Source organism: Hyperoodon ampullatus (genome assembly GCF_949752795.1).
Source record: "Hyperoodon ampullatus genome assembly, chromosome: 2".
NCBI lineage: Eukaryota > Metazoa > Chordata > Mammalia > Artiodactyla > Ziphiidae > Hyperoodon > Hyperoodon ampullatus.
Window position 1 is genome coordinate 83201598 of NC_136915.1, and position 22611 is coordinate 83224208.

Below are 22611 nucleotides of genomic sequence, written 5' to 3' on the forward strand. Positions count from 1 at the left end.
TGATATGCTGTGACTGAGGGTACTTGGATTAGTTACTTTATCTTTCTGAGCTTCAATTCTTCTCTATAAATAGGATATGTATCTAATAAATTGTGGAATTAAAATAATACGTATCAAGAGCCTAACACAGTGCTGGCTCATAGCACAAAATTGTACATTCTTATTATTGTTGGTATGTGAATAAAGTGTATGTATTAGTATTTTAACTATGTATATTGAAATTCATGAGAAGAGATTATTGGAAATAATTGTGCTAAAGTGATAAAATTATATTCTAAATTTTGCAGAATAAAATTGTTTTTAGAATAAAAATGTTTAAGGAAGAAATAACTTACCTATTCAGGTAAAAAATGTAATTAATAACTGGAACCCCTCATTTTTGTTTCACTGAGATATTGTTTAGGTACGTTGTTTGACACCATAGTTCCAGATTTCAGAAGCTGGAGATCAAATAATTAGTGTTCAGCCTTTTTTATAAATTAGTAAGTAAAAAGAAGTGTTCTGAATCTTGAGAGTAGGGAGTCATTGGCGGATCTTCCTTGCCCCTTTTCTTTAGTCTCATGATGTTAGGCAGTGTAGGGTGAGTGAGTAATGTGCATGGGTAGGTGTGTGTTCTGGAGAGTAGTTCTAGTGTTCACAAAACATCCCCTTCTCTTGCCTCCCAAGAGGGTGGGAATATTGGAAGTAAATGGTAAGGGATCCTGCCTGAGAGCAGTTTAAATTATGCCCTCTGCCAAAAAGCAGATTAAATTATGAATGTAGACAGTGAGGCATCTTAAGTTAAAGGTAGGAAGAACACAGATAAGGAACAGAGAGAGAGAGCATTTTGTGTATAGTACTTTGCCTTGAGAAAATACCATTATGATCTAGGAAACAGACATTGCCAATATGGGCTACTCACTGAGTAAAAAAAGTGGTTTTGTTATATGGAACAATTCTTTATGTATATTTTAAATATTTCAGGAGCCACTGGAAGTGGGGAAATGGTCTGTACAATATGTCAAGAAGAGTATTCAGAAGCTCCCAATGAAATGGTTATATGTGATAAGTGTGGCCAAGGTAAACATTGATTTTTTTTTTAATCTTGTGGAAAAGTTTTATTACATACTTAATGCCCCTGTTGAAGATTAATGATTAAAAATTCTTTACATTGGTAATTTGAAGCTGTTACCATAAGTTTAGTCATCAGCTGTAAATATATTAATGTAGGAAAAGAGAGTACTAAAATGCCTTCTTTAAATTGTGTTGCAGTATTTATTAATAAAATAGAATTTGCTTTATGCTTTTTTTGATATTAAGGATATCATCAGTTGTGTCACACACCTCATATTGATTCCAGTGTGATTGATTCAGATGAAAAATGGCTCTGTCGACAGTGTGTTTTTGCAACAACAACAAAGGTATCTTTTAAGTGTTTTGGGCTAACGCCCTAAATGGAATTTGTAAGACACTATCAACGTAATGATTGTGTACGTTGAAAGTTTATTTGAATGAAATGAGCAATCAATCTTGGGTAGAAAGAGGTACTGCTTATTGTTTGACTAATGATGCTTAAGTGACTTGCAACTATTCTTGCACTTATTTTCTGATGGTAGTCTTGGAATTCGGGCAGTAATTTGAAAGAAAAGACAACAAAATAAATAAAGATTATTATTGGTCAAACAGTTTGTGATATGGTAAGAAATTTAGAATGGAAATTTCTTCATAAGTTTCAGAAGCATTTTAAAATTATAGAATTGTATTTAAAATTTTATCCTTCACTCTTTTAAATAACTTTTTCCCTCTAATATAGAGGGGTGGTGCGCTTAAGAAAGGACCAAATGCCAAAGCATTGCAAGTCATGAAGCAAACATTACCCTATAGTGTGGCAGACCTTGAATGGGATGCAGGTCATAAAACCAATGTCCAGCAATGTTACTGCTATTGTGGAGGCCCTGGAGAGTAAGTAAATATGGTTATTTAATGCCTTTAATTTTTAATTGCTTATATTGTCCACTTTATTTTTGTTATTGATTGTGGTATGGGAGTGATAGTGAATTGTAAATGCATGAAAGTATCAATAAAGAAAATTGGGGGGATTAGAGGCTGTAGTTTTATTCATCTTTATCATTAAATGTTTGCTAAATAAGTGAGTCAGAGTTCTAACTAAGAATGTTTAGAAATTTACCTTTAACTTCTGATCACTGGTTCTAGTTCTGCTCTTTGTAACTAAACACATGCATCCTATCTTAGGAGGTAGCTCTTAAAATACTTAAATCCATTAATCGTATTTCCCACTCCCATGACTCACATACCAAGTGTTCTCTTTTCTGGGCTAAAATCTCCATTCCTATCAAACATTCTTTATGACGTGTTTTCCAAACTCTGTCTTTGTTGCTCTTCAGTTTTTGAAAGTTTACTCTTGAAATAATGGTGCCGTGATTACAAAATGCAGTGTTTATCCAGGACTAGTCTGACAAGATAACGAAGCTATTAGAGTTCTAGATATTATGCTTCTGTTGTTGCAAGGAAAGATTGTATTACCCCTCTTTGGTCGTCCCATCATATTCTTTTGGCTCATTATGGGTTTGTAGATGGTCAACTAAAACTAAAGCTTTTAGTTCTTTTTTTCATACAAGCTGATATTAAACCAAATTGTGCATCATGTATTTGTACTACATTTTAAAAAATGTTAGTGGATAACTTTACATTTAACTATTAAATTATAATTATTGGTTTCTTAAATCTTATCAGACTCCATGTTTCTCTTAAGACAGGGCTGCTCTCTAGAAGGATGCTGGGACATATAAGATGTTCAGTGATGAAAACATGAATAAATGAATATGTAAATGAATGAAATTTTAGTTCTTCATTCTACCTTGTCTCTGATCTTATGGAATTTTTATTTGTGGTTTAACATTTTTATAACATTTCTCAGTTTTTGGTTGCCTGCAGATTTAAGAAGCATTCTCTCTGGTTTCTTTAAATTATTTATAAGAGCTACAGTGAACCTAGAGATTGATCTTTCTCCTTTACTCATTTATACCTAGCATCTTAGTTTATAGACATTATTTTATGAAGCAGATTGTTCATTGTTCTTTAAGTTTTATGAAGCAGATTGTTCATTGTTCTTTAAGTACCATGACTACATGAACTATGTTTGATATTGCTAACACTTTAACACCTAACAGAGTACCTAGAACAAACATAGTATTCATTAGTCTTTTGATGAATGAATGACCTTACTAGTAGCATCTTGCCTTTGCCTCTGTATGGCTTAAAATTAACGTGGGGCTAACTTACTGAGCAAAAGAATTATTTGAAGAAAAGGCGTTATTTGGGTGGCAAGTAAGGATGTTAAAACCATGTACTAACTAAAAAGAGAGGATATCTTTAGCTGAAGATTCAGTTTTAGCATCTTCAGCCATCTGAAAGAGAACAAAATCTGTCACAAAGCCTTTATACCTGGGGGAGTCTTAGATTAGATTTGTGGTTATGTTAACCAAATTTATTAAATTGCTATACTCCTTTTCTTTTCATTATAAGGGACAAGAATAATAGAAACACAGTGAAGGCATAAAGTTGCCTATGGCTATTTGGTATATGAGTCAAATAGCTCTACATATCAGTGACCTCTGAGACTGTTGATGTGAAAAAATCCCAGGCTTGACAAAGATCCTTTACTAATTTAGGACCCAGGCACTTATTGATTAGAAATAGTAGATGTAGCTTTCAAGAGCTTATAAATTCTCATCAATAAAAGAGAGGAGGAATGAAATGGTCAATATTAATAACCTTTTTGGGAAGAAAAAGTTTAACACTAAATATACCAGAAATATGATACTGTGATCAGAACTATATTCTGTATGTCACTTTTGTCATTTTTTTTAAACTTTACCTCATGAAAGGTAGTAATTTTAATCTTAAATTTTTTCTTATAGCTGGTATTTAAAGATGCTACAGTGCTGCAAATGTAAACAGTGGTTTCATGAAGCTTGTGTGCAATGCCTTCAAAAGCCAATGCTATTTGGAGACAGGTGAGAGAAGGGCATTTGACTGATCTTTTTTTAGCTTTTTAAAATTGTATTTATGTTTTTTCACTTTCACATTTCTAAAAGTAGTTTTAATGGTGATTTGTAAAAGGTTCACCTTAGGGGGAATATATTGTTTAATATACTTAAATTATATATAATTTAAAAAAACATAATTTTTGTGCTTTTGGATATTGCAGAAAGCTTTTAAGTATTTGACCAGTGAATATATTTGCACCTATTGCCCCGCAGTACTCTAAACTATTCTCATTGGTACCTTCTTTTAAAGAACCTCAAGGGGATCCAGAGAACCTCAAAGACAGACCTAATGTCTTTTTGGATTGAGAGAGCTCTAGAAGAAAAATTAGAGCACTAAATGTAACATCAAAAACTCTGGGTTTGGGCTTCCCTGGTGGCACAGTGGTTGAGAGTCTGCCTGCCGATGCAGGGGGCGCGGGTTCGTGCCCCGGTCCGGGAGGATCCCGCGTGCCGCGGAGCGGCTGGGCCTGCGCGTCCGGAGCCGGTGCTCTGCGACAGAAGAGGCCGCAGCGGTGAGAGGCCCGTGTACCGCAAAACAAACAAACAAACAAAAAAAACAAAAAAAACCTCTGGGTTTAAATCTTAGCTTATGTGATTTATTGTCTTTCTGACCTTAGGAAGGTCAGCTTGTCTCCTGGGCTTTTTCTACCATGTTGTTTTGAGCATTGAAAAGTGACAATGTGTATGGGAGTAGCCATCACAATTCCCCTTACACACAAGCCATTAGTAAACTATGCCTGTATATCAGTCTGTATGTGAACTCTGAAGGTCTCTAATGGTTAAAAAAAAATTGCCCCTTTCCCCCATACACAAACTATTTTAGTATTTGTCATTACTGGAAAAGAAACTCTTTAAAGCACAGTGTCATGATTCAAATTATATTTTGCTTTGTGTATCAGTCCTTATGTCAGTCGTAGGATTTGCACTTGCTGAATATTAATTTTAATTGTTAAATAATTTATATGTACTCTTGATTACTCAGTATATAACTTTTCTTTTTTCCTTAGGTTTTATACATTTATTTGCTCTGTCTGCAGTTCTGGACCAGAATACCTCAAACGTCTACCATTACAATGGTAAGTATGGACATTTCTGTTAAGGAACAAAAAAGAGCCATATTTTTAAATCTACAGGATGAAACTTTCTATATACCTTTACTTAGCTTACATAAAAATTTGTTCTTCTTTATGCCTGGCTTTATTTCTTTTCCTGTATTTATCCTCAAGCCTGATGTCATCTTCCCCAAAGATTATCTAGTTTTATTGCTGAAGTAATAAGGCCATTCAGTTTCTAATGGCATAAAAAGTAACTTTCAAATATCTTTTAGATCTTCAAAATTCTTATTCATGTTTCTAGTTCTTTTGGGCCTTCAGAATAGCATCAGTAGAACAGAGAAACGTCTTATAACAAATATGCCAATTTCTGCCTCAGTTAAGTAATCCTCGGGCATGGGAAGTACGATAAATTTTGGAGATTTACTGAAAATGTTTATAGTAAGTGCTTAGAAATTTTTGTCAAATATTTTACATATTTTAGGAAAAGATGAGATTTAATTCATGAATCAGATAAAGTCTGTTAAAGTGTGATCCATTTTGTAGCTTATGTAGTAGTGAAAACATGAAATTTTAGATCATAAGTTATTTTTTCTTAGCATCAGGTCCTCTTTGAATGTATTTCAAGAGATCAAATATCTTTTAATTTTTACTATTCAGGATAAATTAAATGTTTAGTTAATGTTTTTCATTTATTTTCATATGTAATGACTTACTGTGAATATGACTTGTGATATTAACCCTCTGTTCACCTAAATACTTGACTTCGGATTTTTTAATTGCTAGTTTTATAAAAATATTGTGTGATTTTTAAACAATAACCAAAAACACTGTTTTCATATATTTTGATTATTTTTGGATTCCAGGGTAGATATAGCACACCTATGCCTTTACAACCTAAGTGTTATTCACAAGAAGAAATACTTTGATTCTGAACTTGAGCTTATGACATACATTAATGAAAACTGGGATAGATTGCACCCTGGAGAGGTAGGTGGTCTTAGAGCTAACTTCATTAGCTACTTAACGTCTTTTTTGTTTTGTTAAAAGCAACTATCGCACGTGTATAAGCCATACATCTAAAGTAGCATTTTATGTTTAGTTAGGGAGAAATATCTTTGGTGAGGCTATAGCCCTCATTCTTCATTCTCATGTTTGTTGCCTCTTGACTTGAGGAAAAATGTAGGAGGAAGTAAATTACTTGATTCTTCCATTTTCTGAAGTGAAAATCACTGTAGTTAAAGATAGAAGGGAGGGAGAAATCCTTATTATTGGGTATCTTACTTATGATTCCTCCTCCTTTTCTTCTAAGTTTACTCTAAACTTAGAGATGGGGACTTCCCTGGTGGCGCAGTGGTTAAGAATCCGCCTGCCAATGCAGGGAACATGGGTTCAATCCCTCGTCTGGGAAGATCCCACATGCCGTGGAGCAACTACTGAGCCTGCGCTCTAGAGCCCATGAGTCACAACTACTGAGCCCGCGTGCCGCGACTGCTGAAGCCCATGCACCTAGAGCTCATGCTCTGCAACAAGAGAAGCCACCACAATGAGAAGCCCACACACTGCAACAAAGAGTAACCCCAGCTAGCCACAACTAGAGAAAAGCTCATGCACAACAACCAAGACCCAATGCAGCCAAAAAATAAATAAATAAATAAAACAAACGTAGAGATATAACCAACACTCTTCTTTCCTCTCTTGTCGGTACTCCCTTATATATCTTTAACTTCCAGGAATAGTGAGACCCGGTAATAGTGTTAGCTAAGTTAGAGAGTGAAGCTACCTGAGTTGGAGATTATCCCCCTCATTCTGACATCTCATTTGCTTTTTGTTTGCAAAGTGTAACCACTCATGCTGGTTTACAAAGAGTCTTTTTTTGAAAAAGCAATATAAAAATTAATGCATATTCATTGAAGATTTTGAAACTATAGAATAGCACAAAGAAGAAAATAACTAGAGTAACTTTAATATTTACCTTGTTTTTAGCATTTATTTAGAATTATTAAAATACAGATATTAAATATTAAAATACGGACATTAAATTTTTTGTTTTATAATATGTGGAATTAGTCATGCATTACTTTTTGAGGTAAAAACTAAACTGATTTGAAATTTAGGAAGAGTTTCTGCATTTGTAGCTTTTAGACGTGAGGCAGTTTATAAGGTTCACATCAAGTCAGATATCAAGTTTTTGTTGTTCTGGGGGTTTTATGGGGCATCAAGGAGTGCATAATACACATTTATTTAAAAGTTAGTGGTAGATCAGTTGCATAAAATAAATACCTGTGGAATACTTAGATTTTAAAATCAAAGATATTAAAATCAATTGAGCTAAGATGTTTTGAGTGTTAGAAATTGGAATATAATACTCATTAAGTTTTCTGTTAAAAGCTTTTTTCAGATGACTTGAGAGAAAGTGAGTGACTTGTAAATTTGATAAATTTTAATAAACTGATTAGTAATGGGAGAAAAAAGTGTGTAAGGCATTGTTAAGTATAGTGTTCTTTATAGTCATCTTAATATTTAATGTTCTAATACATTAATTTGAAATGCTTTCTTGCTAGCTATGGTTCTTTCAGCACTTCATATGCAGATACATCTATATTCCTTTTATAGTACACTTTATGTTTTACATGATTAAATTCTGCATTGGTTACTTCACGTAGATAGCGGGCATGCATATAAAAACTCAAGTTTTGGGACTTTCCTGGTGGTCCAGTGGTTAAGACTTCGCTTTCCAATGCAGGGAATGTGGGTTCGACCCCTGGTGGGGGAGCTAAGATCCCACATGCCTTGCAGCCAAAAAACCAAAACATAAAAAAACAGAAGCAATGCTCTAACATTTAATAAAGACTTTAAAAAAGTGGTCCACATCAAAAAAATCAAACAAACAAACTCAAGTTGTTTTATTTATTTCAAATGCTATCATTTTTATTAAAATAAAAATGTAATTTAGATTCTATTGAAGAGGCTGAAAATAGAAAATAATAAAAACCATAATTAGATGTTTTTAAAGAAATGACTTCAGTTTATGAATTTCAGGTATCTCAGTTCCAACTGAACTTCTGATGCATGTCAGAAAAAGTTTATTTCAGCAATAGGTACATGTTTTATTTTCTGTAACCTATGAGATAATGTCTTAGCACGTAAGAAATTTCAATTTCTTATTCTTTGCCAAAATAGAAAAATATATCTCTTTTGTTTAAAAATTAAGAAAAATATGATTACAATCTAATATAACTTTACAACAGAAAAGTTTTACTTTTCTGAGGAGTGTTTTCATTTTTGGGAGCCATAAAATTTATTATCAGAACAAGTGACTTTCTAGTCACTTCTCTTTGCTCTCTCTCTGCATTAAAAAAAAGAAAATATTTCAGACGTCTTAGGTTAGTCATCCCATCCTCAGACTAGTTATTTACAGATGGAAGCTCAGGTTTTAATCCTCTATTAATATTTTCATGTTAATATTGTAATTGGTTTTTAGAGTGAGATTTTAATGATAAAGAGACCATAAAATTTGTCAGTAATATTTATTCAGTGTTTTCATTTAGTTTACTTCTAAATGTTTGTGGTAATAGAAACAAAGATAATACAAATAATGTATTATTCCAAATTATTAAAGTAGTAAATCTTTGGTTACCTGAAATTGAATTGCAAATTGAATTTTGTCACTAACTCAAAATTAGGTTAATAAAATTTTCTTTTTGTTTATATTCAAAATCTTTTTATAAAATGACATTAATTACAGTTATCCCTTGATTTCCATAGGGAATTGGTTCCAGGACCCCCTTCAGATACCAAAATCTGAGGATGCTCAAGTCCCTTATATAAAATGATGTAGTACAGTTGACCCTTAGTATCTGATTGATTTTCTGCAGTTGGAACCCAGGGCCAACTGTACTTTTAAAACATGAGAATTGCTCTATGCTAAGTATATTACAGGCATACCTCAGAGATATTGTGGTTTCAGTTCCAGGCTGCTGCGATAAAACGAATATCACAGTGAAGAGAATCACGAATTTTTTGGTTTCCCAGTGCTTATAAAAGTTGTACTACATTGTTGTGCACAATAGCATTATGTCTTTAAAAAGCAATGTACATACCTTAATTTAAAAATAATGCTGTTTCAAAAATGGAGCTGATAGACTTGCTTGAGGCAGGGTTGCCACAAACCTTCAATTTGTAAAAAACACAGTATCTGTGATGCACAATAAAGTGAGGGTAAATGAAAGGATGTATGCTTGTATTGGTTAATTGAGTACCTTAGAACACTCAAGTCATTTTGAACATCAGTTCTTACTATACATACTATAGATTATATGACAAAGACGTTTGCTCTAGAATTTTAGTATATTTTAGAGAGTACATTTTAGAGAGTATGGTTGACTCTTGAAGAACACGGGGTTAGGGGCACTGACCCTCTGCGCCCTGCCCTGTCTGCAGTTCTGCACCTGCAGATTCAACCAACCTCGGTATAGTACTGTAGTATGTATTTAGTGAAAAAAAATCCATACATAAGTGGACTAATGCAGTTCAAACCCCTGTTGTTCAGGGGTCAACTTTATATCCTTACATACTGAAAGGCAAATTTAACATTTATGTATCATATATTTTGTTCTTTCTTGATTATTTTTAGGATTGTTAGAACATATTAGAATACAGTGATTATTTTATATCATTTCCTTATGTGATCTTTTTAAATATCTTTGAGACTTGGTGTCTTAATGATTATCATATAGACTGAGTATAGCTATTTGAGAAACTGCTGTGTTTTGAATTATTTTCTTTGAGATAGTAAAAATATGTAATATAACATTTGACACCCCAAATAAAAGTTGCTTAAGGTTTTTATATACAATAAGGTGTTTAGAATGAGGTTGTATCAGATTGCTTTTGGGAGTTACAATGAGATATTAATACTTTTTAGAATCTGCCTGTTATCATTTGTCTTTGCTTCCTAATGTGATTTGAAATTTCAGTTCTGTAAGGACAACCCACTTTTCTATTAACTGTGGTCTTAAATTTTAAACACCTAAAGGTTGATAGGAGAGCAGTGTGTTGAGTGCTGCCTCACTTGAAGGATGTAGGGAGAAAAGCATAGATTAAATTCAAGTGAAATACTATGGCAGAAACAATGTTTTGGCTAGAGAAAATGTAGTATAGTAGAGGTGGTGTAATACTTTTAAGTGAAAATTATAAGAAATCTAGTTAAAAGCAGTACTTGGGGCCTTGCGTTGTATATTAGCATGCAGTGTATATGTTGGTAAACAAATTACTGAAGCTGTTTGGCATACTTAAGCCTTGGTGGTGTGGAATTAAATATTGGTAATTGAGGCATGTATTTTATTGAAGGGAAGAATTTTAACTATACATAATAGCGTGTATATCTGTACAGAAATATACAACCCTGAAAGTGAAAACATAGTGTGAGATTAGTGTCTGTAGAGGGAGGAACAAAAATGATTATTCTGTTGAAGATACATATTATAAACCTCATGGTCAGATGGAAGATCTAGAACATGATGCTCTTCTAATACAGCTTATTTGATTTACATTATAATATTTGCACTCTTCGTTTTCAAAATACAGAAAGGGAACCCTTGACCGCATTATGTGAGTTGAAATAAACAGTCCTATGCAGAGCAGTCCTGGAGTGTGGAAGCAACTTACAGATAAAATTTCTGGGAACCCACAGAGAATAAGTACCAAAAGAAAAAAGAGAGTTCATTGTGATTTTCAAAAAGTAAAAAGGAGTAGATTTGAGAAATTAGAAACTGTTGTTGAGTGTCAGCAAAATTATAGAGCAGATTTTTCATACATATGGCTTGTGAAGATTTAAAAAGCAATAAGGGGGCTTCCCTGGTGGCGCAGTGGTTGAGAGTCTGCCTGCCGATGCAGGGGACACAGGTTCGTGCCCCGGTCCGGGAAGATCCCACATGCCGCGGAGCAGCTAGGCCCGTGAGCCATGGCCGCTGAGCCTGCGCGTCTGGAGCCTGTGCTCCACAACGGGAGAGGCCACAACAGTGAGAGGCCCGCGTACCGCAAAAAAAAAAAAAAAAAGGCAATAAGAAAAAAATGCCATTAATTTATTAGAATAAACCATGTTAAATACCCTGGTTTCTTTTTTGATATGATTAGCAACATTGTTACGTCAAATGCTAATGCACATGGTGTAGACATAGTATAACTTAGTTTCACATAAGATATCAAAATGTGAACTAGTTAAAATAAAAATTAAAAGAATTTGTAACTAATTGAGTAATAACAAAAGCAGTCAATGGCTTGGAAATATTCTTGAGGGAGATTCTAATGGAGAGCCACAGGGTTCTGTTTTTTTCTCTATCTTCAATTCAAGAAGGATGACAGAATCAAGAGAAAAGACCATCTCAAACACTGAGCTGAAAACAAAATCAAATTAACAACAGTTGTTAAATTTTGCTTTTAGGCTTAAATATGCAAACAACAGTATGGAAGAAGCAGTGTATGATGGGGGATACTTGGCTTGATAGCAGTTTGTCTAATAAGATTTTAGAGTTGAGGTGGCAGTGGGGGACCAGGAAGAGGATGGAATTATTTAGCCAAGCTTAATATGAAATAATCATGTGATGGGGCTGCTTAAAATTTTTAATCTAATCTTATACTTAGCCATGATAGCTATTGTCAAATGTTTGAAAAACTGTCTTATAAAAAAGGGAATCCAGGAAGGAAGGTTTTGTTCACCCATGGAATGGGCTCCTTCATTAGGTTTCATTAGTGGTACTGTTTAAACCAAGGTTGCATGACTCAGTACTATAAAAGGGATTGAAGTATTAATGAAAACTTGAATTAGATGGACATCTTGCGTCTCTTTCCGACTGTAAAACCTGAGTCCATTATTTCTCCTTTAATAGAAATTTTCTATCACTGGACACTTCACAAATTACAATAGGAAGGTGTGGTAGGGTTAAGAGGAATGAGCACCAAACCAGCTTCCTTCCTTCCTTTCCTTTCCTTTGCCTTTTCCTCTTTTTTTTTTTTTTTTTTAAAGTACCCAATACACTGAGAATGGGCTCTCAGTGAATGTTGAGTGAATGTACTTAATTGTCACTTGGGTTCATGTTCTAGCTCTCTAGCTAACCAGCAGTGTGAATTTAAGCAATTTAACCTTTACATCTGTTGACTAATCTGTAAAATAAAAGTAGATGACTTTATGAGTTTCTTCTGTTTCTAATATTCTACTTGACAGATTTGTTTGTTCTTTTTACTTGAAGAAGTTCTGAGCTTTGGGAGTTTCAACTGGTAAAGAAAATTACTAGTAGTAATTTTGAAAGTCAGTGGTGGTATTTTGAAAGTTTTTTGTTTGTTTGTTGTAGTTTTTGTAGCTTTGAGGATGGTCTTTTATAACTTAATTGTTTTTCTGTTGGGCCCTAGTCTTTAAACTTTGAAGAAAAGGCAGAAATGACTCTGAAAGAAACTTTCTGGAACAAAATAGAATATTTTCTAGAATTGAATGTTTAGATTTTAAAATGGTATGTGATGATAAAAAAATTACTGAGCAATTTTGGGGTTTAGGGCTAACCAAAGTCTATAATTGTTACGAAAATGAAATCCCCAAATTTACATTATTTTTTAAAATTATAGAGATTATTGGTTTGTGTTAGAAGTATTGGGAAATAAAATGGCATGTTTCTCCTTACTTTTTATATTCTTTCCTGTTAATATTTATTAGAAGCTTTTATGGTTGATATTAAAGTAATTCTAATGTATTATTACTTTCCCAGGTTATAGAATTAAAATAAATTTAATGATAGCTAATAATAAAATCCCATTTTTATTGTATTTTACAGTTTATAGTTCTTGCAGGCATATCATTTGAGCTATACAAGTATTAGTAAAGAAACTAGTGAAGGATTTGTACTCCCTTTTTTATAGGTGAGAAAACAAGCCTTGAAAGGTTAAATGGCCTTAGGTCACATAGCTGGTCAGTGAGGACCTGGAATTAGAATTTAGATCTGACTACTAGTCAGTACACTTTTCTTCTGTATCGCATTGCCTCTATCTAGCACCTGTGTATTACTAGTTGATGAAATTATAGTGCATTAAATTGTTTCTTGATACTTCACAGCTGGCGGACACACCAAAATCTGAAAGATATGAGCATGTTCTGGAGGCATTAAATGATTACAAGACCATGTAAGTTGATTTATTTTATGTATCCCTATGAGGGAGATATTTAGTAAGTATAAGGAATAATGGCATTAAGAATTGTGGGATTGATTATAGAGTTAGTACATACCATTTTAAACCTTTTAATGTCCTCTTCTCTTTCAGTCAGAGTAAAGCAGTGATTCTCAAAGGCTGGAGAAGGGAAGATCAGTCCTCTGGGAATGGTGGATGGGAGGCATTATCAGTGTCTCAGGGGAATTTGGTCAGTTCAGTTGAAAAAGCATACTCAATAATGACTTGTTTTTATAATTTAATCTACCGAAAGTAAAATAAAATCTTGTTAGCTGGTAGGAATATGCAAAAAATAGGGGGATATAGTATAGAGAATGTGGGTTTTAAAATGATTGAGGTCTTCTGGTTTTTAAGTTTAGTTATTGCCATCATTTAGAGGGTAGTAATATTAGTTTTTGATAATTAGTAGTATTTTGATAAATAGTATTAGTTTTTGATCTAAGTTTTTGATAATTAAGTTACATTGTCTGATACATTCTTGTATAGATCTTTCCCTTCTTTTTTTTTTAAACCAGCATATCTATGTCTCTTAAAAATATTTTCAAAATGCAATAGAAATAATTTGTTAAATGTATATGCTGGTTCCAACCAACTATTGAATTATAACATTTTTGTTTGTAGCAAGTTGCTTTTTTTGAACTTAGCAACATCTCCTCATTAAAAAATGTTACAATTACAAGTGGCTAGATCTTTAGGCCAGCTCAAAAAGCCACGAGCAGTTACAGTGCCATAAAAATACTTTATGGGACAATGAATTCTGTAATCCAACTTAATGTGCTTGAAATACATTTGTTCCTGTTATGGTAGAAATGGGAGCTCCCCTTTCTCAAACCTATATAAAAGTGGAAGAACAATGTAAGCACTTGGTAGTGGTTTTTATGGCCAGGCATGCTCTAGTAGAGCTAAGAGGCTGTTTTAGAATAAGGACCCTAAGGACTTTGGGAAAGGATTAAGGAGCATATTTTTCAGAAACTCAGGCTCACACTGAAATGTCACTTCTCTGCTCCAGGTTATTTCCAATTCCAGATCTGACATACTAGACACTCCTTTTATTTTCTGGGCCTCTAGGATTGGTCTCCTATTTTCTTTTCCAATGCTTTCACCGATTACTTTCTGGCCAGGGTTTCTCTCCTCACAGATCCACTCTGAAATAGAATTATTCTTTTCCTAAACCTTGTTTGAGATGTTTTTGACAAATGACACTAAAAATATGGAAAAACATATTGGAACTAAAAAGACACCACTCTCTATTCTTCGTTCTAACTTTAAAAAGTTAGATGCCACATTTTAAAAAGAAAAGACATGTGTTCTTCTCCCTTCTGATACTATTCCTCTCTCCCTACTCCCCCATCATATCCTACTATGAACTGGCTCTGGGGCAGATAAGAATCAAAGAAAGCAAGGGGCAAAAAGTCAGTTTTTCTAGTATTGGGTGGACTTTCATGTGTAAAGGCTTTATATCTGAAAGTTATAACTTAGGGACTGCCATGTATATGTGTTCAGTTTTTAAATTTTTAGTTAATTTTTTTTAAAAATTTAGGTTTATGTCTGGGAAAGAAATAAAGAAGAAGAAGCATTTGTTTGGGTTGCGAATTCGTGTTCCTCCTGTGCCACCAAATGTGGCTTTCAAAGCAGAGAAAGAACCTGAAGGAACTTCCCATGAATTTAAAATTAAAGGCAGAAAGGCATCCAAACCTATATCTGATTCAAGGTAAAAGTTGATCTGTGGCTTAGTTTTTCTCGTTAGCTTATTTGTAACTAAAAGTGTGTGTTATTTAGTCTCATTAGTATATTTGAAAGTACAAGTGGCAGTGACCCTGATTTGTTTTCCTGTTTATAATTTCTTGCTTGGACAAGGTACAAAGAGTTAATGCTAGATGTTTATTTATTTACGTTTAGTTCTAAGGCTTTCCATGAATAGGCCCTATTGATTTTGTTAGCAAACAGCTTAAGTACTGGCCTGTTCATTTGTTTGTTCACTTCTCATTAGTTTGTTCATTCATTCCATTTATCAAGCACTTTACTAAGTGCTGGAGATATAATAACAAATGAGACTTTCTTTCTGCCCTGATGGGGTTTACATTATAGTGGGGAAGGAAGGTGATAAACAAGTAAAATAATTACAGATCATGCTAATACCATTTAGGAAATAGCAAACAGATTTAGACTGTACTGGGATGGATAGAGATGTAGGGGGCTACTTTAAGAAGGAGGCTTAAGGGAGGCCTATTTAAGATAGTATTTAAGCTGAAACTTAAAGAATGAGAGTGACCTAACAATGTGAAGAACAAAGGGAAGAATATTTCAGGTAGCAAAAGTGAGTGTGAAGCTGTGAGGCATGTTCTAGGAACTCACAGAAGGCTACTGAGGTGTGAATGAGGGCTAGAGAATAGCATCAGGTGCTAGAAACGTTGGGTAGGCCTTGGTCATATAGAGTTTTGTAGGTCTCATAAGGAGTTTGGGTTGTTTTCTGAGAATAATGGGAAGCTATTTAAAGATGTATGCAGATTGAATTATCCTTTAAAAATACTTCTTTGGGTGCTGTTTGGAAAACAGATATCAGTAGAGGTAAGAATAGAAACAAGAAAAAATTGACTCGTTCACTTTTCTAGGTGAGAGATAAATAATGGTTGCTTATGTAGGTGTAGGTAGTAGCAGTCAAACAGAAAATAGATTCAAGATCTCCACTGGAGGCAGAATTTGCTGGCTTTGCTAATGAATTAAATTTCTGAAAGGAAGGGAGAAATGAAGTTACACAATGCCCAGATATCTGGCTTGAGCAACTAGTGGATGGTGGTAACTTATCAAGATCTGGAAGAACAGATTTTGGCAAGGTGAATAAAACATTCTTCTGTTTCATACTCATTGAGTTTGAGATTCTTATGAGGAATATCTAAGTGGTGATGATGTTAGATATAGGCAGTTGGGTGTGTAAATCAGGAGCTCAGGAGAGGTCAGGACACATGATAATAAATTTTGAAGCTGATTTATAAAGCCATGAGAATGGATGAAATTACCTAGAGAGAGAGGGGAAGAGAAGAGAATGTGGCCCAGAATAATGTCCTGATATCATTTAGAGTTTTGGAAGAAGTGAAATAAATGAAGGAGACTAACAGAAAACAATCAGTGAAATAGGAGGAAACCAGGAAAGTTTGATGTCATGAAAACCAAGTGAAGGAGAGTATTTCAAGAAAGATGTGGGTGTATTAAACAGTACTGAATGTTGTTGTGGAGAGGCAGGTTAAGATGAGAGAAGAATGTTCATTGGATTAGATAACATTCTGTTATTAGGGACCTTGACAAAAACAATTCTGCTTGAGTGGTAAAAGTAGAAGTCAGATGGGAGTGGGTCAGTGTGATCGAATCCAGCACTGCCCAATTTACGTGTCAAAACTGGGCTTTTTCTACAATAAGGGACATGGGCGGATTCAAAATGATGATGATGATGATAATAAAGGAAAAGGGGAAAAAAGGAAAGAATCTTTAAAAATTCTGAAAGAGAAGGAAGAAAGTGGAAAAGGGTATGTATCATCAGCTCTCAGAAGTAGTTTTACTCTACTGTAAAGGGAATGGAAGCTGAATCAATTGATTTTTTTTTAATAGATAGAAGATAATTGTAACTTGTTTTTGTGTGTCAGTGGAGAAGAGAGTGGTATAGGAGAGGGGGAGGAAACTGAAGATATTGTAAAGTCTTTGAGAAGCCAAAAGGGACAGGATTTAGAGCCTAAATGTGGGCGTAGCCTTTGATAGGAGGACTTACACCCTTCTGTTGAAATGGGGTGAAAAAGGAAAAGGTGGGTACAAATGCTGGTTCTGTTTTAGATTTAGCATTTGGAAGATGACTAAAGTTATTGCTTGGTAACTTCTGTTTTCTCAATGAAATGATGAGGGAAAGATAGCTGAGAGGGAAATTTATGGAGCAAATACAAGGTATGAGATAATCATCTTGGAGAATAAGAAAATGTAATTACAGAGGGTTGACAGTGCTTTATATCCATTTGAGTTGGTAATAAAGTAGATACTACTTTAAGGGTTTGTTTTTTCTGAAGGAAAGAATACTTACTACTATCACTTTCAAATTTTATCATTAATCTTTTGCTAACAGTTGCTTATACTATGAATTAGAAAAAGATTTCCACAATCTTTCTCATTCCTATCATGATTTTGATGGGACACTTTCTTTGTCTGTGGTAGCTATAAGGTTTTCGTTTGATGCCACCAGGTAATGGTTCAACTTTCTCTAAAGGTATTCTCAGTTTCTTCTGGGACCTATGTATGAATTGGACTAAAGTGTATTTTCTTTAGTCCAGGGGTCCTTTATAAATGTTAATGTTGATCATTTTTCCAAAAAACAAAAACAAAAAAATGTATACCCCATCCATCTTATCCTTGAAACTTTTGATTATAGTTCTAGTTATGCTTCTCTACGTTCTCCTTCCTTGTATTTCCACCTTTATTTTCCTCAGCCTTAGTTTGGTGTGTGGAGGGATAGTCTTTCCTAGTTTTCTCCAGTCACCTCTTTCTAGCCTATTATATAATATTGTTCCTTTACCTTGTTTTTAAATTGAATGTTCCTGGATAATGTTCTTATAGCACTTAAACCATTTTATTCTGCTTGTATACACATTTGTCACCTTCAAACTATATTGTGAACCCCTTAGCACAGGGAATGTCTTTGTATTCCTATTGTTAGTATCCCCTTTATATGGAGATGTTTGTTGAATAAATGAAATGGATGTTCTGTGTATTGATATTTGCCATTCTTCCCTTCTATTAATTAGAGATGTTCTTGACCTATTGCTTTTTTCCCCTTCCTATTGCTTGATATTTGCCTTTGTATCTCAGAAATGGTTTTCTTGATCTTTCTAATTTTGTCCTTGAATGACTCCCCTGCCCAGTATGAAGGATTCCTTCTTCCTTTACATTCACCCACCCCGGGCTTCATTCTCTTTCTGATTAGCATCATTTAGGAACCCACAGGATGTCCCTGTTTATACCTGCTGTATTTTAACATAGATACTTCCTGGCTCCATGAGGTTAACTACTAAATTCGTAATCACTTTTAGTATAGTAAATTCTTGAAACATCCCCCAGGTACCTACATAGTAACAACCTAAACGAAATAATTGAACTTTAAGGAGTTTTTGAATCTTCCATCTAATATAGTAGTATTTTTTTGTTTCATTTTATGTTTTTTAAAAAAAATTTTAGGTGGTATGTATTTTTCAGAATCATATTAGAGAACTTTTTTCTTAAACCTTTTGTATGTAAATATCTCTTAAGAAATATTTAAATTAGAATGTATTATCTATGAACTTGACTAAACTTGTAGATTTAACTTTGTTGTTTTTATATTACCATTAATGTAAAAATATAAGTATAATCTAATTATTACATAAGTAGAGCTATGATAGTGTATATTGTCCGTTGTCTTTTTGTTTTCTTTGTGCAGAGGTTAAATACATAAATGGTTTTATGTTTCAGGGAAGTAAGCAATGGCATAGAAAAAAAAGGAAAGAAAAAGTCTGTAGGTCGTCCACCTGGCCCATATACAAGAAAAATGATTCAGAAGACTGCTGAGACACCTTTGGTAAGAGGATATATTGGCATATGTTCTCAGAGAGGAAGTCTGCTTGAAATTACTGAGAAACTAATATCTTTACTTTAGAAACCATGCTTTGAGTGTGTTTTTTTATTTTCCAGGATAAGGAATCAATTACAGAGAATCCTACTTTGGATTTACCTTGTTCTATAGGGTAAATAGAAAGTTATTTTCTCCTACCTTAGGAATTTTCTTTTGGGGGGAAATTAGTATTTCTACTGTTATGTAATATAGTCGTTATACCATTTAAATTCTTTTGTCTCAGGAGAACTGAGGGAACTGCACATTCATCCAATACCTCAGATGTGGATTTCACGGGTGCTTCCAGTGCAAAAGAAACTACCTCGTCTAGTATTTCCAGGCATTATGGGTAGATATTTTATGTTCTTATTCTTGACTAATTTTCCTCTAAACTTTTCCTTTGTAAAGTGGTGATTAAATAAATTTTTAGCAATTGAAAGTGATACAAGTTTGTCTTTCAGCTTTTGAGACGCAATCTATATGTTGATTCCTTAGGTTGTTAATATTCATCTGAATATTTTTGCTTTTCAGAGCACAGACATTAAAATTTTCACATTTGTCAGGAATTTTGCTATGTACACAGAGAAGAGGTATCCTGGTGTTTATAGGTGTGCTGTTTTCTGTGAGACCTTTTTATGCTTCTAATATACAAGTGTGGATTTTTTTTTTTAATAAGTTGGAATCAGGAACACAGATCCTTTTATTAATAAAACAATTTTAAACTCAGGATTTTTATCAATAGTAGACTTCCCCTCTAATATTTTATTTAACCTAACTCTTCAGAAGGGCAACTTTTTCCTGAAGTTTGATGTATCAGGTAAGAAAAGTTTAGTTTACTTGGGGCCAGAGCTGTGAGCTTCTAGGTTTTATACTTCCTCATGTTTAATTTTTGTTCACAATTCAAAAACTGCTCTTGTAAATCATATAAAATTCTAAGTATTTAAAGGCTTAAAATGTAATTCATTTTTAAATGAATTGTGAATAATAATAATGTGAGCTTTTTTTTTTTTTTGTCTCTTGCCAAGCATTGTGTTAAGCTTACGTATGCCTTGTTTTTTTTTGTACATCGTCTTATTTAATTCTTAAAACAATCTTTTGAGTTGTTCCCATTTTGTAGATAAGACAACTGAGACTTAGAAGTTTTTTGTAACAAGCCCAAGATGGCATGTTTATTAGCAAGTATACAGAGCTGGGATTTAACTTTGGCAATATGATTATAAAATCTTTGAATTTAGCTGTTGTGCTATATTTTGACTTTGTTTTATAAAATCATTATATTTCTGAACTCAAAGATTGTCTAGTTCAGCCCCTTCACTTAATGTCTTCCCTTAAGAGAACACAGAGGACAAGAGATTTAAATTTGGCCGATATCATATTGAGCTAGACCAAAGGTACCCTGACATCTAGTTTAGGCTATTTCTTACTTAACAGTAGGCCTAGAATTAGTAACGAAGAGAATCTTTATACTAGTTCTGCCATCTGTTTAAGCACATGGAAAGGTGTCTTGTATGTAGTAGGTGCTTATTAAATGTTTCTTGCATTGAATGAATGAATGAATGAACTGTCTTCTTTTTAATGATAAAAACGTTGACAAGACCTGACTTACAAATCCTCTTGGTAAGAATTTGCCTCGTTGGCCTCATAAATCAAAAATTTCCTCTGATTCTTTTAAGCTTAATAGTACATAGTTAAGGAAGAAAAGCTCTTCAAAGGTCAGCCTCAAGAAGGTGATTGAATTTAATGAAGGCGAGTGATAATCCATTTTATATAGCATTTGTTGTTTTGATTTGGCTGATTTTTATGTCAGCAAGGGTAGACATTTGTGGCCTTTTTTGTTCTATAGATTATCTGACTCCAGAAAAAGAACTCGTACAGGAAGATCTTGGCCTGCTGCAATACCACATTTACGGAGGAGAAGGGGTCGTCTTCCAAGAAGAGCACTCCAGACTCAGAACTCAGAAATTGTAAAGGATGATGAAGGCAAAGAAGATTACCAATTTGATGAACTCAACACAGAGATTTTAAATAACTTAGCAGATCAGGAGTTACAACTAAATCATCTAAAAAACTCCATTACCAGTTATTTTGGTGCTGCAGGTAGAATAGCATGTGGTGAAAAATACCGAGTATTGGCTCGTCGGGTGACACTTGATGGAAAGGTGCAGTATCTTGTGGAATGGGAAGGAGCAACTGCATCCTGACTGTAGGACTGAACATTATGTTCACTGCACTCTCATTTTCTGTAGGTACAGTTCAAAGCCCTAAAGGAGTCTGGCTTTTACTATCTTTCTTAAAAAAAAAAAAAAAAAAAGGTTAAAAAAAAAAATCACATAAGGAGATAATACTAGCCTTAACATGTACTTGTCAATGTTATGGATATTGTCATAAAAAGATATCTTTTAAAAATCAGAACAGAGACTTAATTTTTTAAATCTTAAGATTTGTAGAATGTTTCTAGGATAGGATATTAAAAATGATTCAAACCGATGCATGGTGTTAGATAATTTTTCTAATTATTCCATTGAGTCAGTTTTTGTGGTTAGTGGTTATCAGAGCAAACTTATCATGTAGATAGATAGCACAAGTATTTGGAGAAACATTGTCTGTTTTGTTAACCAAAATGTTGGAAAAAATTTATTTCAATACCTTTTAGAATTCATAAAGTGCAGTGTATATAATGCCTACTAAAAGACTGTAAAATATTGAAATTTTCTTTCAAAGTGTAAAAAATATATTGAGCCTGTAAATTGCTCTGTGACTAGACTTCATTGTCGTCTTAATATATTCTTTGCATGTGCATATATATACACACGTGTGTATATATATGTGTGTGATTGATTATGTGACCTATGCAATACAAATTATGGGAATGGGCAGCTTTGGAGTATATATCCCATAATTCTTTTTTCAGGAATAGTTGCAGTATTTACACAGCAGCATTTCTTCTCAGGCTTTTATTGGGTGCTGTTGCTTGCTATGTATGAAGAGAAATGTGTCAGACAAGTTTAGTGTGTTCTGAAGAAGGGTGTGAACAACAGTGTTCACGGGCTTTTTCGAATGCTTTTCACTTTCAGTCCTTGTAACTCAGCTGTTCAGTACCTAAAACAAATTCAAATAGTATGAATATTATCTCCTACTAGAAGTAACGTTTTCAAGTTTTCATGGCACATTATGATTGTAAATGTCTCTCAGTTTTAACAGTAAGTCTATAGGAGTCCCGTGAAGATTCCTGAAATGTCTGTAGTAACTGTTAGTCATGTTGAATAAGTGTAGTATGAACAAAGTATTTTATTGCACAGGGTTAACAAACAGTATGTTGCCTGCAGAGGCAGCTGCTGTTTTATTACAACATTACCTCTTGTTTTTATACAGCGTACCAAGATTTAAATTGATAACTTTATTTTACATGTGTTAAAAAAAAAAAAGAAAAACAGTTTCTTTTAGCACCAGTGTTAGAGCTGTCTTCTGTTTCTTTTTGTTTTGTTTGTTTGTTTTCTTTTTTAGCCAAAGAGTAAACAGAAGAATATTCTTATTTTGGTGGCTATTCATTTTACTCTTAAAAGTGATTAGTGGATTTTAGCCTAAAAATTGGAGAATTTGCCACCGAAATGAAAAATATGTAAAGTGTAGTGATTACAGAGCGGTTAAAAATGTGGGTTAGTACTTATTT

At 33.7% G+C, this 22611-nt stretch overlaps 1 protein-coding gene across 2 annotated transcripts; it reads left to right on the top strand.

Moving 5' to 3' along the window:
- The first annotated feature begins 968 nt into the window (after window positions 1-968).
- On the top strand, window positions 969-21688 carry MTF2 (metal response element binding transcription factor 2). Of its 2 annotated transcripts, XM_079697261.1 has the most exons (12): window positions 969-1059; window positions 1300-1400; window positions 1793-1941; window positions 3921-4016; window positions 5057-5125; window positions 5968-6091; window positions 13206-13273; window positions 14859-15029; window positions 18803-18908; window positions 19022-19074; window positions 19186-19290; window positions 20785-21688. In XM_079697261.1, exons 1-12 carry the CDS (start codon window positions 984-986, stop codon window positions 21140-21142), a joined length of 1476 nt encoding a protein of 491 aa, XP_079553387.1. In that variant the 5' UTR covers window positions 969-983; the 3' UTR covers window positions 21143-21688. The 2 variants fall into 2 exon arrangements, with proteins under 2 accessions (XP_079553387.1, XP_079553388.1); XM_079697262.1 differs by lacking the exon at window positions 14859-15029.
- The last annotated feature ends 923 nt before the right edge of the window (window positions 21689-22611 follow it).

Bases quoted from the DNA above. Each gene is read 5' to 3' on its own strand.
- MTF2 (XM_079697261.1), top strand. From the start codon at position 984: ATGGTCTGTACAATATGTCAAGAAGAGTATTCAGAAGCTCCCAATGAA. The intron at 1,942-3,920 runs GTAAGTAAATAT...TTTTTCTTATAG, and splicing joins TATTGTGGAGGCCCTGGAGA to CTGGTATTTAAAGATGCTAC. The intron at 5,126-5,967 runs GTAAGTATGGAC...TTTGGATTCCAG, and splicing joins AAACGTCTACCATTACAATG to GGTAGATATAGCACACCTAT.